This window comes from Molossus molossus, unplaced genomic scaffold (genome assembly GCF_014108415.1).
Source record: "Molossus molossus isolate mMolMol1 unplaced genomic scaffold, mMolMol1.p scaffold_m16_p_2, whole genome shotgun sequence".
Classification (NCBI taxonomy): Eukaryota; Metazoa; Chordata; class Mammalia; order Chiroptera; family Molossidae; genus Molossus; species Molossus molossus.
Genome location: NW_023425355.1, coordinates 54,942,951 through 54,958,832, shown reverse-complemented (window position 1 = coordinate 54,958,832; position 15,882 = coordinate 54,942,951). Strand labels below are relative to the sequence as shown.

At 39.9% G+C, this 15,882-nt stretch overlaps 1 protein-coding gene across 4 annotated transcripts in view; it reads right to left on the bottom strand.

The window, feature by feature from the left end:
- Positions 1-443: 443 nt before the first annotated feature.
- LOC118635819 (X-linked inhibitor of apoptosis) overlaps positions 444-15,882 on the bottom strand; it is a 50,628-nt gene continuing 35,189 nt past the window's right edge. For 2 of the 4 annotated variants that reach the window (XM_036270761.1, XM_036270757.1), the window contains exons 7-8: positions 13,003-13,203; positions 742-1,372 (exon numbers count right to left, since the gene is read on the bottom strand). In XM_036270761.1, the coding sequence (XP_036126654.1) occupies positions 1,179-1,372; positions 13,003-13,203 (395 nt within the window). In that variant the 3' untranslated portion in view covers positions 742-1,178. Of the gene's footprint in view, positions 1,373-5,084; positions 5,183-13,002; positions 13,204-15,882 lie in introns of those variants that run through there. The other 2 variants (XM_036270759.1, XM_036270760.1) reach the window with 2 other exon arrangements.

The window sequence follows — 15,882 nt, the reverse complement described above, 5'->3', positions numbered from 1 at the left end:
GGCAGGCTTAAACTAGCAAGGATTAAGGATGAATCCTTACTAATTAATTGGAAGATCTGACACATATTTTATATTTCATTTTACAAAATCAGGAATATTTATTTTGAAACGAGAGAAGAAGACATGGTCTACCTGTCAGAAAACTACCACTCAGAAGTATTTTTCATCCACAAAGCAGGACAAACAAAGACATTTAAATTTCACATTAGTACCAAAAAGGTTAACTGCCCTGTCTTCTTGGATTAGAAAAACTAAAGCTGAGCAATAAGTAGTTTCACAGGCGTGTGAACATGCCTAAGCCTTTAAATCAGTAAAATACTTTCTAAAAATTCTGATTATAAAAGTAACATACTTACAAAAATTCAAACAGAACAAAATGAAAAAAGTAGAAAATGAAAGGCCCCAGAAAAGCCCCTCTTGGACCCGACCCCCACCCCCCTCAAGAGAGACCACATTTAACAAGGTTGGTGCATATCTTTTCAAATCTTTTGTTCTATACATATACAAAATACACATAACCTTCACTTGGCTCATTGGATACATAGTGTTTTGCCACTTGCATTTTACATTTATATCTTTGATATCTTTCCATGTCAATACACATAGGCTAGATGGCATTCTATCATTAAATACCCTTTTAACAATGGGACAATTATTTTTTAAAAATCATCCACCCAAGTATGTATGTATAATTTTAAAAGAAAATAGACAAAATCTACAACATATAGACTAACATCTAAAAATAATCTCTATCTTTCCACCAGTGTGGAACAGTTCATTCCTTTTTTAAACAGAACAAATTATGTTATTGGGGAGATTAACGCTAATCTCCATGTTTACACAGAATGCTCTATGTTAAGCCTACTTAAAAAGAATAAAAAATTCAGTTGATTAATTCACTTATAGTTAGAAACCAAGACAGTGTACTACAAATACATATTGTGATCAGTTACAATATTTATGGTTCTTAGTTTAGAGTTTCAATTAACAGAAAAACAATAGATAATACAGCTAACATTCTGAAAAATCTGGAAATTCAAATTTTAGGTTGCCAACTATAACTGCAGTTTTACATTTTTTCTTCTTGGTAGCAAATGCTAATAAAATTCAATATTAAATTTGGTTTACATCACACAATCAGAGTAATAAGAACATGACATATCTACTGTAGAGTTAGATTAAGACATAAAAATTTTTTGCTTGAAAGTAATGACTGTGTAGCACATGGGACATTTATCAACTGCTTCAGCACACTGTTTACAAGTGACCAGATGTCCACAAGGAATAAATGCTATAGCAATATTTCTATCCATACAGATTTTGCAAAGCTTCTCCTCTTGCAGGAGCCTTAGCTGCTCTTCAGCACTAATCTCTGCACAAACAGAAAAGAAATGAGTTAACTGCAGACTTTGTTAGTTCTTTAAATTCATTAAAATATTTGAATACTATGTGCCAGGTTCTAATCAAGTGTTAGGAGATAGGATAATTCACACATGGTATCTGTTCTTTTTTTCCCCTCTTATCCTCACCAGAGGACATTTTTGCATTTATCTTCAGATAGAGCCAGAGGGATAAAGGGGGGGGAAGAGAGAGAGAGAGAAACATCAGTGTGAGAGAGACATCGATTGGTTGCCACCCGCACAACCACAGCCGGGACGGGGACAAACTGCTACTGAGGTACGTGCCCTTACTAGGAACCGAACCCGGGACTCTCTGGTCCGCAGGCCAACGCTCTAACCGCTGAGCCAAACCAGCCAGGGCAGTATCTATTCTTAAGTAGCTCGGATGCTAGTAGGAGAGAAGGATGTGAGCTGAGGCAATAAAGGTAAGCACAAAGCACAAAGTGATAAGTGCCATAATAAAGTTATATACAGAGTGCTCAGGGATAAGATGAGAGAACAAGTTCTTTTGTTCAGACTAGTTGAGAAAAGTTTCATGAGCTGGCAGCTGCTGGATGGGGGGAGCAAAAAAGTGTAGAAATGATTTTTAAAGCAAGGATTAGGTAAAAGAAGTAGTGTATAGAAAGGGTATGGCTAATTCCAGAAATGGAAGGATAGATTTGCAGAACATTTTTGAAGTGGGACAAGTAGGATTTGGTGACTGGAGGTAAGGGATGAGGAAGAAAGAAGAAATATAGTTAATGTCAAGGCTTCTTGTGTAGCTGACAAGAGGATGGTGATGACAATAGGAAATATAAAAGGAGGTACAGTTAGGGACTTTCAGGATATTTTTGAGGTGTTTGCAGAGCATCTATATGAAAATGTCTAGTAGGTAAATTGGGAATCAAATCTTAAGGTCAGAAGTCAACATTATAGATAAACATTTGGGTGTCATCAGTATATGGGCAGTACTGAAGTAACTGCTAAATCCAGCCTTTCCCAAACTAAGTTTTGTGAAATGTTAACAAATATGCCACAAAAATGTGTTTTGTGGTGTTATGTAACTACAATGACAATATCAACAATAGCAGCGGTTAACAGTAATATAATACTTATTACCATGTGCTAGGCATGATTCCAAATGTATTACATACTTTAACAATCTCTGTAATCATTGTACACTAGTGGTTCCCAAATCTGGCCTCACATGAGAATTACTTGAGGCATTTGTAACAAATAGATTCCTAGGACCCATTCATTAAATCTAAAATTTTTTGGGTTGAGCCCACTGGCATTTGGATATCACTACTATCAAGTTCAGGGTAGTATAATATAGTGTTTATCCCTTCTTAGAAATTTATAATGTATTTCCCTACTTAACTATAGAGTTCCTTTTTCATGGCATCCCTTTTAACACCCTGGGGAACACTATTATGAAAACAAGTTTGTGAACATTTAACTAGTTCTAGGCACTAGAGACACAACAATTATATATATAGACCTTGGGCCCCAATCATTCACAGACAAGCAAGGAACACAAGTAGACAGGAAATTATAGTACAGTAAGATGATAAAATAGTTATGTGTTATGAAGAACACAGGAAGGGTGTAAGTGTATGCATGTAGGTGCATGAATGAACTCATAAAGGGAAGGACCCCTGGAGGAAGTATACCTAAACTGGGTCTTAAAGGATGAGTATGAATAATTAGAAAGGAGGAGGCCTTGGGGGACAGGAACAGTGGAAGAAGGATGCTCTAGGTAGAGGAAATGGCATAACTAGGCTCCAAGGGAAAAGAGAGAGCAGGGTCCGCAAGTCCACAGGTAAGGCTTGGGAATAGAATTTGAAGGGGAAACGGCATGATATGAGGCTATAGAAGGTTAGAAGGAGCCTGATCCTGAAATAATTAGCAACCCATGTAAAGAAGTTTGACCTTGATCCTCAAGGCGCTGGGAACCGGTGAAGTGTTTTAACCTAGAGAGAGTTGTTCTCAGATTTGTGCTTCAGAAAGTTTCCCTGGCTAGGGATATAAGAAAGGATAATCCTGCCCTGGCCAGTTTGGCTCAGCGGTTAGAGCGTCGGCCTGCGGTCCGGAGAGACACGGATTCGGTTCCCGCTAAGGGCACGTACCTTGGTTGCAGTTTGTCCCCGGTCCTGGTTGGTCGTGCGGGTGGCAACCACTCTATGTGTCGCTTTCACGTCGATGTTTCTCTCTCTCTCTCTTCCTCCTACTCTATCTGAATAAAATATCGAAAAATGTCCTCGGGTGAGGATAAAAAAAAAAAAAATCAATAAATGTCGGAACCAGAATTTGCCACATGGCCAGAAAGCCCAGGTTCCTCTTAAAAAAAAAGAAAGGATAATCCTTTTTCTTAAAAGGCAATCTTCTGGGCATAATCAAAACTATAGGCTCAAACATGGAACTTATCAGACACAAGAAGATAAAGCACCTAGCCTCAAGAAGCTGTCTAAGGGGCAGGAAAGAAAGAAAAGAAAACAATTCCAAAATAATGTTACAAGTGCTCTAAGAGTACTGAGAGTAGAGAATCGGAAGCTCCAAACTTTGCTCTGGGTACTGGGGAAAACTTGAAAGACATCACGTCAACTCTAAGCTGAGACTTGAAGGATGAGTTCACAAGATGGATTTAGGGAAGTAGGGGTGGAGTGGGGAATGAGACCAGGTATACAGACACAGAAAAGGCATTCAGGGCAAGGGAAACAATTTAAGCAAAGAGATAGCATTATAAACTGACTTATGTTATATAAAAGAATATGATCAAAGAAATGAGAATGAAATGCATATTCATGCTGTTGTCATAACCAGCAGTAACCAGCATGAATTAGCTCACCAGAAGAATATAAAAAAGCAGAGCCACCTGATTAAGGAAAAGATATTTTTCCTGAGATGACAGGCTTTCTGCTACTACTTGGAAGCAGAGGGTCTTAGGAGATTAAGCAGCAGCAGCAGCAGCAGCAGCAGCAGCAGCAGCAGCAGCAGCAGCAGCAGCAGCATAAAAAGGTAAAACAAGGAGGAATCCAAGTAGCTTTGTGGCTTCATGTCCAACTCTCTTGCCCTTCGCCTGTGTGCCTGGAACCAGTTCCACCACGCTCAAGTTTCCTCCTGTAGTGCTCAAAGGTCCCAACACCAATGGCATTCCTTTTGCCAAGTCTGCACTGGGTCTCTTTTGTGCTTCCTTCCTCATAGACAGCCTCTCTTCCCCTGGACCACTCCTGGGAGGTGAGGGGACTACTCCTTCCCAGTGTTTTTTACTCCTGCAGGGCTTACTTCAAGTATTAAAAGTAGCTTTGTAAATTTTTTAAATATGTTTTTATTTATTTATTTTTGAGAGAGAGAGAAATATTGATGTGAGAAACATGGATTGGCTGCCTTCTGCATGCCCCCTACTGGGGATCAAGCCCTCAACCTGGGCATGTGCCCTGACTGAGAATGGAACCAGGACCTCTTCAGTCCATGGGACGACACTCAATCCACTAAGCCATATGGTCTGTGCTGTAAAATTTACTTATTTTGAGAGTACATTTATTAAAGCTGGGGACAGTGAAACAAGGAAGGGCGTAGGGTAGAAGAAGCAACAGGGGAGCCTACGCGGGGCTGCTTTGTTTCTCTAAAAGTGTTATAGGAAAGAAATTAGCCTAGGTGGGGTGCTTTGGCTCACTGGAAAGTCCGAGTAAAGGAGACCTTGGAGACAAGATCTGGAGATTAGTCCCAGATGAGCTGCCGCTGCCCATGGTTCCTCTGGTTGCAAGTCTTGTGGGTACCTTTGGGGTTTAGGAGATACATGCCTGAGAGGGAAGAAAAATGTGGATGTGCTACTGGGAGAGAGAACCAAAAGTAGCTTGGTAATTTTTTAAAAGGAAGAAAAAAATGAAGTAATTTATACATTACTTTTGGATGTGATGCTGCAATGAATAAAAAAGAACAATGGACTAGATACTAGAGTAGTCATATTTAGAGAGAGAATGATGGTTGCCAGGGGCTGGCATGAAGGGGAATGGGGAGTTGTTTAATGGGTACAGAATTTCAATTTTGTTGATGTTCTGCACATTGGTTGCAGAACAATGTGAATGTACTTAACACCATTGAACTGCATATTTAAAAATAATTAAGATGGCCTGGCTGGTGTGGTTCACTGGCTGAACATCAACCCATGCACCAAGAGGTCCCCAGTTCAATTCTCGGTCAGGGCACATGCCCAGGTTGTGGGCCCAATCCCCAGTGGGGGCCATGCTGGGGGCAGCCAATTGATGTTGGCTCATCAATGTTTCTCTCTCTCTCCCTCTCCCTTCCTCTCTCTCTAAAATCAATAAAGAAAAACATGGTTAAGATGGTAAATTTTGTTATGTGTATTTTACTATGTTTTTTTTGGTTAATCCTCACCCAAAGATACATTTTTCACTGATTTCTAGAGTAGAAGTTAGAGAGGGAGGGGAAAGAGAGAGTAACACACATTAATGTGAGAGAGACATCTATTGGCTGCCTCCCACACATGCCCTGACCAGGGTCGGGGATGGAACCTGCAACCCAGGTATGTGCCCTTGAGTGGAAATTGAACCCACGACCCTTTGGCACACAAGCCGATGGTCTAACCACTAACTACCACCAGCCAGGGCTAGTTTTTTTTACTCCTTTTTTTCTTTTTAAAGTTATCTTTATTGTTGAGTGTATTACAGATGTCCCTTTTTCTTCCCTCCTTGACCCCTTCCTCCCCACTCCCACCCCCCTCCTGCCTTCGCCACACTACTGTCAGTGTCCATTGGTTATACATATATGCTTATAAGGTCTTTGATTTATCTCTCCCGCTCCACCTCCCCCCTTCCCTTTGAGGTTCGTCATTCTAACAACCAATTTGTACTTCTCAATCCGTTCATCTTTTTCACCCTTCTCCCCAATCCCCCTCCCACTGGCAACCAACAAAAAGTTCTCTGTATCTATGAGTCTGTTTCTGTTCTGCTTGCTCATTTTGTCTGTAGATTCAATTGTTGATAGATACGGATTTATTGCCACTTTATTATTCAATTTTTTTTATCTTCTTCAAGAGGACCCTTCAACATTTCATATAATACTGGTTTGGTGGTGATGAACTTTAACTTTTTCTTTTCTGGGAAACTCTTTATATGTCCATCAATTCTAAATGATATCTTTGCAGGATAAAGTAATCTTGGTTTGTAGATCTTTCCTTTTCACCACTTGAAGTATTTTTTGCCACTCCCTTTTGGCCTGCGATGTTTCTTTCAAGAAATCAGCTGAGAGCTTTATGGGAGCTCCATTGTAGGTAACTAACTGTTTTTCAGATTTTCTCTGTCTTTAACCTTTTGCATGTTGATGATGTGTCTTGGTGTGGACCTCTTTGGGTTCATCTTGTTTGGGACTCTTCTGTGCTTCCTGGACTGGTATGTCCGTTTCCTTCACCAAATTCAGGAAGTTTTCTGTCATTATTTTTTCAAATAGGTTTTCAATTTCTTGCCCTCTCTCTTCTCCTTCTGGCAGTCCCTTGATGCAAATGTTGGTATGCTTGAAGTTGTCCTACAGGCTCCTTATTACTATTCTCATTTTTGTAATTTTTTTTTCTTTTTGCTATTCTGATTGGGTGTTTTTAGCTTCCTTATATTCCAAATCAATGGTTTGCTTCTTGGCTTCCCCTACTCTATTATTGATTCCCTGTAAACTATTCTTTTTTTTTGTTCAGATAGAGCGGAGAGAGAGAGAAACATCGACGTGAAAGGGACACATCGAGTGGCCGCCACCCGCATGACCCAACCAGGGCCAGGGACAAACTGCAACCGTGGTACATGCCCTTAGCGGGAACCGAACCCGGGTCTGTCTGGACCACAGGCTGACGCTCTAACCGCTGAGCCAAACCGGCCAGGGCTGTAAACTATTCTTTAATTTAGTTAGTGCATCCTTCATTTCTGACTGGTCCTTTATTATGCTCTTGAGGTCCTCACTAAGTTCATTGAGCATCCTTATAAGCAGTGTTTTGAACTCTGCGTCAGTCAGATTGCTTATCTCCATTTCATTTAGTTCTTTTCCTGGAGTTTTGTTCTGTTCTTTCATTTGGAACATATTTCTTTGTCTCCTCATTTTGGCTGCCTCCCTGTGTTTTTTCTGTGTATTAGGTGTCCTGTAGGGTCCAGTGGCACAGCCTCTCTGATTACCCGAGCAGGGCCCTTGGGGTGCACCCCTCATGCAGACTGGCCATCCTTCTGTTGTGAGTTTTGATTGCTGTTGGCACATCAATGGGAGGATTTACTCAGGCTGATCAGCTGCAAGGACTGGCTGTGCTCACTGACCAATAACCTCTGACTACCTTGGATGATCAACTGTTAGGGGCCACCACAGCGAGGAAGACTTACTTCAGCAAGGCTCTGGTACATACTGAGTCTATTCCTTGAGTGTGTCACTTGTGGAGGTGGTTGGGTGGTGATGCTTCGCAGTGTTCTGAAGCTGTCCATTGGGTGTGATGGCTCTGGGGCAAGGTCAGCCACTGCCTGTGTTCTACTCAGGGCCACCAGGCATAAGCTACAAAATGGTCTGCAGATGGGTGCTTCTTGTGCTGAGCTTAGAGGTGCCCAGGCAAAGCCAATATGCGAACAAAGGCTGGCTGCTTCCAGTGCCAGGCCTGGGACCACTTAACAAGAAGTATGGGCTCGCTAAGACCAAATGCTGCTTGTTTGAGATAATTTAGAAAAATCTGAAGCAGGATCCAAGACAGGTCATTTCTATGGTAAAGCCACTGGTAACAGCTTGGGTGGGCCTGAAAGTTGGGTGTGCAGGGCCTCAGGGAATAACCAGGGAAGGGCAAATAGTGTGAGCCAGGTTGCTAGAATCCCAGATATGGCTGCCATCTGCTGGCCTTGTGGGGGAAGGGCTCACCAAAGGAACAAAAGCCTCTGACAGCACCTCTGTCCAGGAGAAAGCTGCCTCTCCAGCCCTTGCCCCAATGCCAAACAACTGAGTTCTTTCCCATATGTCTCTGGTGTCTTTTGAGCTGCCTCCCCTTCACATTGGAGCCTGGAGGGTGCGAGTCCAAGTAAGTTCATCCAAATTAAGCCCGTGTGGGGGCCCTTTAAGATAAAATGCCTGGGGCTCCAGCAGCCTCAGCCTCCCTCAGCCTCAGTTCCCGATGGTTTTTACAGCCAAAGTTATGGGAACTTCTCTTCCTGGCACTGGAACCCTGAGCTGGTGCCTGGTGTGGAACAGGGACCTCTTGTTCCTCAGGGAGGACCTTCCCAGCTGAGGTAGCCCTCTTTATTTTTATCTGCCACACATGGGTGCGGGACCAGCCCGTCTACGCCTCCGCCTCTCCTACCAGTCTCAATGTGGCTTCTTCCTTAATTTCGTAGTTGTAGGACTTCATTCAGCTTGATTTCAGGTGGTTTTAAAGGATGGTTGCTCTGTAGTAATTTTGATGTGATTGTGGGAGGAGGCGAGTACCACATTTACCTATGCCACCATAATAACTGGAAGTCCCATAATTTTCTTTTTAATTAGAAAAAGGAACATTGGTTGCGCCGGTGTGGCTCACTGGTTGAGCGTCGGAACACATACCAAGAGGATGCTGGTTCGATTTCTGGTCAGGGCACATGCCCAGGTTCTGGGCCTAATCCCCAGTGGGGAGCATGCAGGAGGTGGCCAATTGATTTTCTCTCATTGAGGTTTCTATCTATCTCTCCCTCTCCCTTCTTCTCTCTCTAAAATCAATAAGGAAAACAACAACAACAAAAAGGAATATTGGACCAGAAGTCAGGAAACCTAAATTTCACTCCCGACTATCTGAGTGATCTTGGGCAACAGCATTTCTGCACTTCAGGTTTTTCACTGAAGTAATGAAAGTTATATGATCTTTAAGGTTCCTCCTGGTCCTATTTGAGATTCCATTTTACAGATCACAATGGAATGAAAGGTCATGCCTAGCAAACACTAATATCAATTCTACTTTTCCTACCTTATTTCAGCATTATATATAGACACTTACTTGAGTGGTGATGCTCTGGGCATAATATTTTCCCCCAGGCTAATAGTTTACCTCTGGTAATACTTTATTAGTCTTAAGAGTAAGTATTGGGCCCTGGCCAGTTTGGTTCAGGGGTCAGAGCATTGACCCGTGGACAGAAGGGTCACAGGTTTGATTCCCGTAAAGGGCATGTACCTGGGTTGCAGGTTTGATCCCCAGCCCCCTGAAGGAGGCAACCAATCAATGTGTCTCTGTCATATCAATATTTCTTCCTTTCTCTCTCTCTCTCTCTGTCTCTCTCCCTCCCACTCTATCTAAAAATCAATGGAAAAATATCCTCCAATGAGGATTAACAAAAACCAACCAAACAAACAAACAAAATGGAACTATTGAATTTGATTCCTTCCCCGTGACACCTTTTCCCTTCTAATTTCCACAAGGCCCTCATCTAGGTTGGGTGGTTCCTGGCACACAACAGTAAAGGCAATAGGTAGATAACTTCTTTTTTTTTTTTGGTATGTGCCCCTAGTGGGAACCGAACCCGGGACTCTGGTCTGCAGGCTGACCAACCGCTGAGCCAAACCAGCCAGGGCAGTAGATAACTTCTGATGATGTTATTTGCTAATATTTTTACTACATTATTTTAAACTACTTCCAGAATAAATTAATGTTATTCATTTTACTATCAGAGTATATCCATGTGGAAAGACTGATGAGAAATGTGTGGGGGTTATTTGATATGTATATTATGTATAGTAGTAGTCACATAAGGATTAAAATAAGTACCTTAGCACATACATGAAGTAAAGGATTTTATATCATACTATGTAATTTTTAAAAAGAAAAAAAAAAAAGAACCCTGGCCAGGCTGAGCAGCGGTTAGAGCATGGGCCTGTTGACTAAAGGGTTGTGGGTTTGATTCCTGGCTCAGGGCACATACCTCAGTTGCTGCTTTGATCCCCAGCCCCAGTGGGGGTCGTGTGGGAGGCAACCAATCGATGTGTCTCTCTTACATCAATGTCTCTCTCTCTCTCTCTTCCTCCTTCCCTTCCACTGTATCTAAAAATTACTGGAAAAATATCCTTGGGTGAGGATTAACCCCGCCCAAAAAATAAATAAAAAAGAATACTGATTTGGTACTATCATTAGAAGACTGTTTACTGAGGCATTCTCTGTCACACAGCCACTGGGATAAAAGCTAGGATTTCTCAGTAAGCAACAATAACATTGTACTTTTTCTAGAAAACTTCTACCTACTTTACTTTAATTAGGCCCACCTGCTATTTTGTATAGAATTAAAAGATTCTATTTTATTTTATTTTATTTTAATCCTCACCCAAGGACATTTTTGCATTTATCTTCAGATAGAGCGGGAGGGAGAGAAGGGGGAAGAGAGAGAGAAACATTGATGTGTGAGAGAGACATCGACAGGCTGCCACCACACAACCCCAACTGGGGCCGGGGACAAACTGCAACCAAGGTACTAGTGGAAACCGAACCCGGTACCCTCTGGTCCGCAGGCTGATGCTCTAACCGCTGAGCCAAACCGGCCAGGGCTAGAATTAAAAGATTCTTAGTGCCAGTATTTATTCACCAGCCTTTGGGAAGAGAAACAGGCAGCAGCCCTAGCATGAGAAGATAGCCTGTATCAATTACCTGCCCCTCAATTTAGTGAAACTAAGGAGAGGTCAGCTGATGAATTCCAACCCCTGCTCCTGAGAGCTGCCATTACTTAAATCCTCCTTCTCTCACCACCCTAGCTTGTAGTCTCTAATAAGAAGAACCCCTGTCAACTCTCTTCCTCCTGAAACCCACTAAATCCTTCTTTTGCAGATAACAACTTAAGGTATAAAAGCTAACACCTTACTGTCAAATTTAATTAAGCTTGAGTTGTGGATAAGATGCAGGGAAAATTGACACAATCACTTGTATTTGTAGAAAGATGACTTTATCATGGCCAAGGGAAGTGGAGCTATTACAGGTTTTAAATGCATCTTTAGGAAAAGAGTCTTAAGCTTTCTACTGAATCTTTTACATCAACTAATGTAATTTTAAAAATCATTAATGTCACACTATTTTATGACATGTAATTCTATGAGTAATGTTTCAAAAACATCTGAAATAACTTAAAGATCACAAAGGTCTTTAATGTAAAAAATTATGTAAACTTTTAGGTTCATTTAGCAGTATGAAAATTCTTGTCTTTTGGGAAAGGTGGTCAAGAGCTTAGAGAACAATTATTATAATAAATGTATTCAGTTTGACACCTTTTCTTTAACCTTCAATGCTGCTGGCAATCACTAGAGTAGCTATCATCCTTAAAGGAGAAAACTGTATTTAAATTTTTTTCCCCAGAAGGAGTTTATATGCTTCTCTTCTACATTATTTAACACACTTTCTTTTTTTTGTTAGTCCCCACCCAAAGATATTTTTCCATTAATTTTTAGATAGAGTGGAAAGAAGGGAGCAGGGGAAGGGAGGGCGAGAAGGAGAGAGAGAAACACTGATGTGAGAGACACATTGATTGGCTATCTCCTGCACAACCCTGACAGGGGCAGGAGATTGAACTGCAACCCAGGTACATGCCCTTGACTGGGAATTGAACCCCATGACCCTTTGGTCTGTGGGCTGACCTCTAACCATTGACCCAAACCAGCCAAGGCAACACACTTTCTATATATGATTCACAGTATTAAGGAGCCCTTCATTCAAGCTCTATTTAGAAATATGGCTCCTTTATATGTTTATATCATATGAAAGTTGCAGAACATTCTAAATTCAGTTTCAACAACGTAAACTTATTCTACACACAATGATAAAAGTTAGCCTTGTTGTTCCTAATCTAAAGAAGAGCATAAATTCATACTTTTAAAATTAATAAATCAGTGGATCTTATTTGGATCCAGATTAGAACAAATCAACTGTAAAAACATTTTAAGATAATGGGGAAAATTAAATCAACTAAGTTTCAGATGGTATTATGGAATTACTGTTCAATCCATTTAAGTGTAATAATAGTGTTATGACCTAAATGTATGTCTCCCTAAAACTCATATTTTTAAACCCTAACACCCAAGGCAATGGTACTTGGAGATGGGACCTTTGAGAGTTAATTAGGTTTATATGAGGTCATGAGGGCGGGACCCCATGATGGGATCAGTGTACTTGCAATAAAGAAGAGGAAGAGAAACTAGAGTGCCCTCTCTCCGCAATATGAGGACACAAAGAAAAGGCAGCCATTTTGCAAACAGACTAACACACAGTATTAAGGTTAAGTTTTTAGAAAGTCCTCATCTGTTATATAATTACTGAAGTATTTATAAATGAAAGATATACAGGATGTCTGGGATTTACTTTGAAATACTACAGCAAAAAAAAAAAATACAGTGGGGGAAGTAATGAAGCAAGATTGGAAAAGTGTTGGTAACTACTGAAGCTGGTTGATGGATACATCAGGGTTCATTATACTGTTTTCTCCACCTCTGAGTATGTTTGACATTTTTCATAATAAAAACTTAAAAAAAAAAATGTTTATCCTAAGGGGGATGGTGAGACGAGGGAAATGAATGGATCACAAAGCCATATAAAACACTATCCACATGAAGTACTTTTAGGTGTCGCTTGCTTTTTAAAACCAGTCAGGCATACCTTTCTGCAATGAAGTTTGACTTGATTCATCTTGTGTACTGTCTTTCTGAGCACTCACTAGATCTGCAACGAGCACTTCCAGTGATTTATAGTTGTTCCCAGTTGTCTGAATTTTTTCCTCCATTATTTTCTTAATGTCCCTGAAACTGAATCCCATTCGTATAGCTTCATGTATCATAGGACTCTGAAAGATGGTATCATCTGAAAACGAAAATTGGTGAGGAAAAAAGAGTTTAAAGAATTATTTTCATTAATACAACTCAACACAAAGTATAGTTAAAAAGAAAAATGTAAGCAGCAAGAAAAACAAAACAAAACACCAAACCAAAGCTTCTCTGAACAGAAGATTTTGAAATATTTAGGCACTGATCACTTTTAGAATTTTACATTCATTTAAAATGCAGTGAGTATTTTGCAGCACTATGAACTGAGATTAGGTGTTTTAAAGACTTGATGAAATAATACAAGATAAAGTAAAAATGATAAGAATTAAAAGCTTTAAAAATCTGAACATTTTCCAAATCAGATGTAGTCATTAACAAGTAATCTAAGGTACTTAAAGAGTAGATGTCTTTACAGTGTCCTTGGCAATTATTTAAAAAAAAATAATGGGAAATAAGGGGAAGTCCCAGTCTGTGATTGTGAAGGTATCAGTCTCCTGTTTCTTAGACTTAGTTTCTATAGCTCAAGGGGGTGAACTAGGTAAGGCAATGAAGCAAATAGAAACCCACTTTGAAGATACTCAAAGTAGAAATACAGGGTATGTAAGAAAGTGCTAGAAAGGAGATTTACACCCTATGATTCACCAATTCCTTTCTTGGGTATTAAAAACGATGCATATATCCACCAAAGACATACACAAGAATATTCATAGCAGCGTTATTTATAACAGCCCCAAACTGGAAACAACTCAAAAGTCCATTATCAGGTAAATGACTAAACATATTGTGGTATATTCAAACACCACACACCAACAATGAAGAACAAACTACTGCCACAGACAAATGGATGAATAGGAGTAAAATGTCATCATAATGATGAACCAGAGACAAAAGATTGCATTCTGTATGATTACATTTATAAGATGTTCTAATCTAATCTATGGTAATGGAAGTCAGAAATAACTTGGGAGTGGACATGTAGAGATTTAATTCTAAGAAACATTATGTGGTAAGTAACAAAAAATATTCTAAGTAGGAAAGTAACTTAAGATTTGTGTTTGGTAAAAATTCTGTCAGGCAACCCTAAGAAACCTGAAACACCAATCACAAAAAATATATGTACCCCTATGTTCATAGCATCACTATTTACAATAGCTAAGATCTGGAAACAGCCCAAGTGTACATCAGTAGATGAGTGGATAAAAAAGCTGTGGTACATGTACACAATGGAATACTATGCAGCTGTAAGAAAGAAAGGTCTCTTATCCTTTGAGATGGCATGGAAGCACCTGGAGAGTATTATGCTAAGTAAAACAAGCCAAGAAGAGAAAGACAGATATCACATGATCTCACTTATTTGTGGAATATAATGAACTAAACAAACTGATGAACTAAATTGACCCTGAGACATAGAGGTGGGGTGCAGACTGATAAGCCTCAGAGGAGGGGGGCTGAGGGGGAAGAGATAACCACAGAATTTATATGCATGTGTACATGACCAATGGACATAGACAACAAAACTGGGAATGGGGCGGGGTGGGGGATGGGAACGAGGGTGTCAATGGGGGAAAAAGGAGAAACATCTGTAACAAAAACAAATTAATAAAAAAAAAAAATGTCAGGCAAATAAAAGACCAGTTAGGAGATGACTACCAATAGCCTGGATGAAAAATAAGGGCAGGAACCAAGGCAGAACCAGTGAATTCTAGACAATATTAAAAAGGTAGAATTTATCAGACCTGGTGATTAATTAAATGTAGAGAAATTAATTGCTACAAAACAAAGAGCTTAAAATGACTTCAATTACGGAGCAACTTTGTGAAATGTGATACTATTAACTAACATAGAGGGGGAATAGAGCAGGGCTGAATTTCTCTGAGTGGATTTCAGAGATTCTGAATTTGAGCTGCTTTTGAGATTTCTAGGTGGAGATGTCCAGAGGTCAGCTGGACATCACTCCTTTCTAGTTCTACTAACTCCGACTGTCTTTTTCCAGTTTGTTTTGCTGGCTCCTTCTGCCCACCTCATTAGATATTGATGGTTCCCTTCCACTCCCTCATTTACCCTTCCCCTTTTTACAATTTCTCAGGACCCTTTCCCTACTATCACAGTTTTACCCTCCTTTATATGAATTCCAGGTTTTGATATTCACCTACTTGGATATCCTGCAGGTACATGAAGCTCAACTTACTGAAAACCAAAAGCAAGGACAACAGGATACCCACAAAAAAAACAATTAAATGTACCACTACCTCATATTATATATAAAAATGAACTCAAAATGGACCAAAAACCTGAATGTAAGAGCTAAAACCATAAAACTCTTGGAAGAAAACTAGGTGACTTTGGATTAGGCAATGATTTCTTAGATATGACATCAAAAACATAAGCAACAAAGAAAACCAAATTGGAACCAAACCAAACCAGATTCATCAAAATCAGAATCTTGTTTGCTTTAAAGGATGCCAATAGGAAAAATGAAAAGATCACCTACAGAAAAGGAGAAAATATTTGCAGATCATATATCTGATAAGGAACTTATACATAAAAAGAACTAGTATAAAAGAACTCTTACAATTCAATAATAAAAACACAAATAACCCAACTAAAAATGGTCAAAGGAGATAAACAGACATTTTTCCAAAGAAGACAAATGGCCAATTAGCACATAAATAATATCCAACATCATTAGCAACCAGGAAAATACAAATGAAAACCA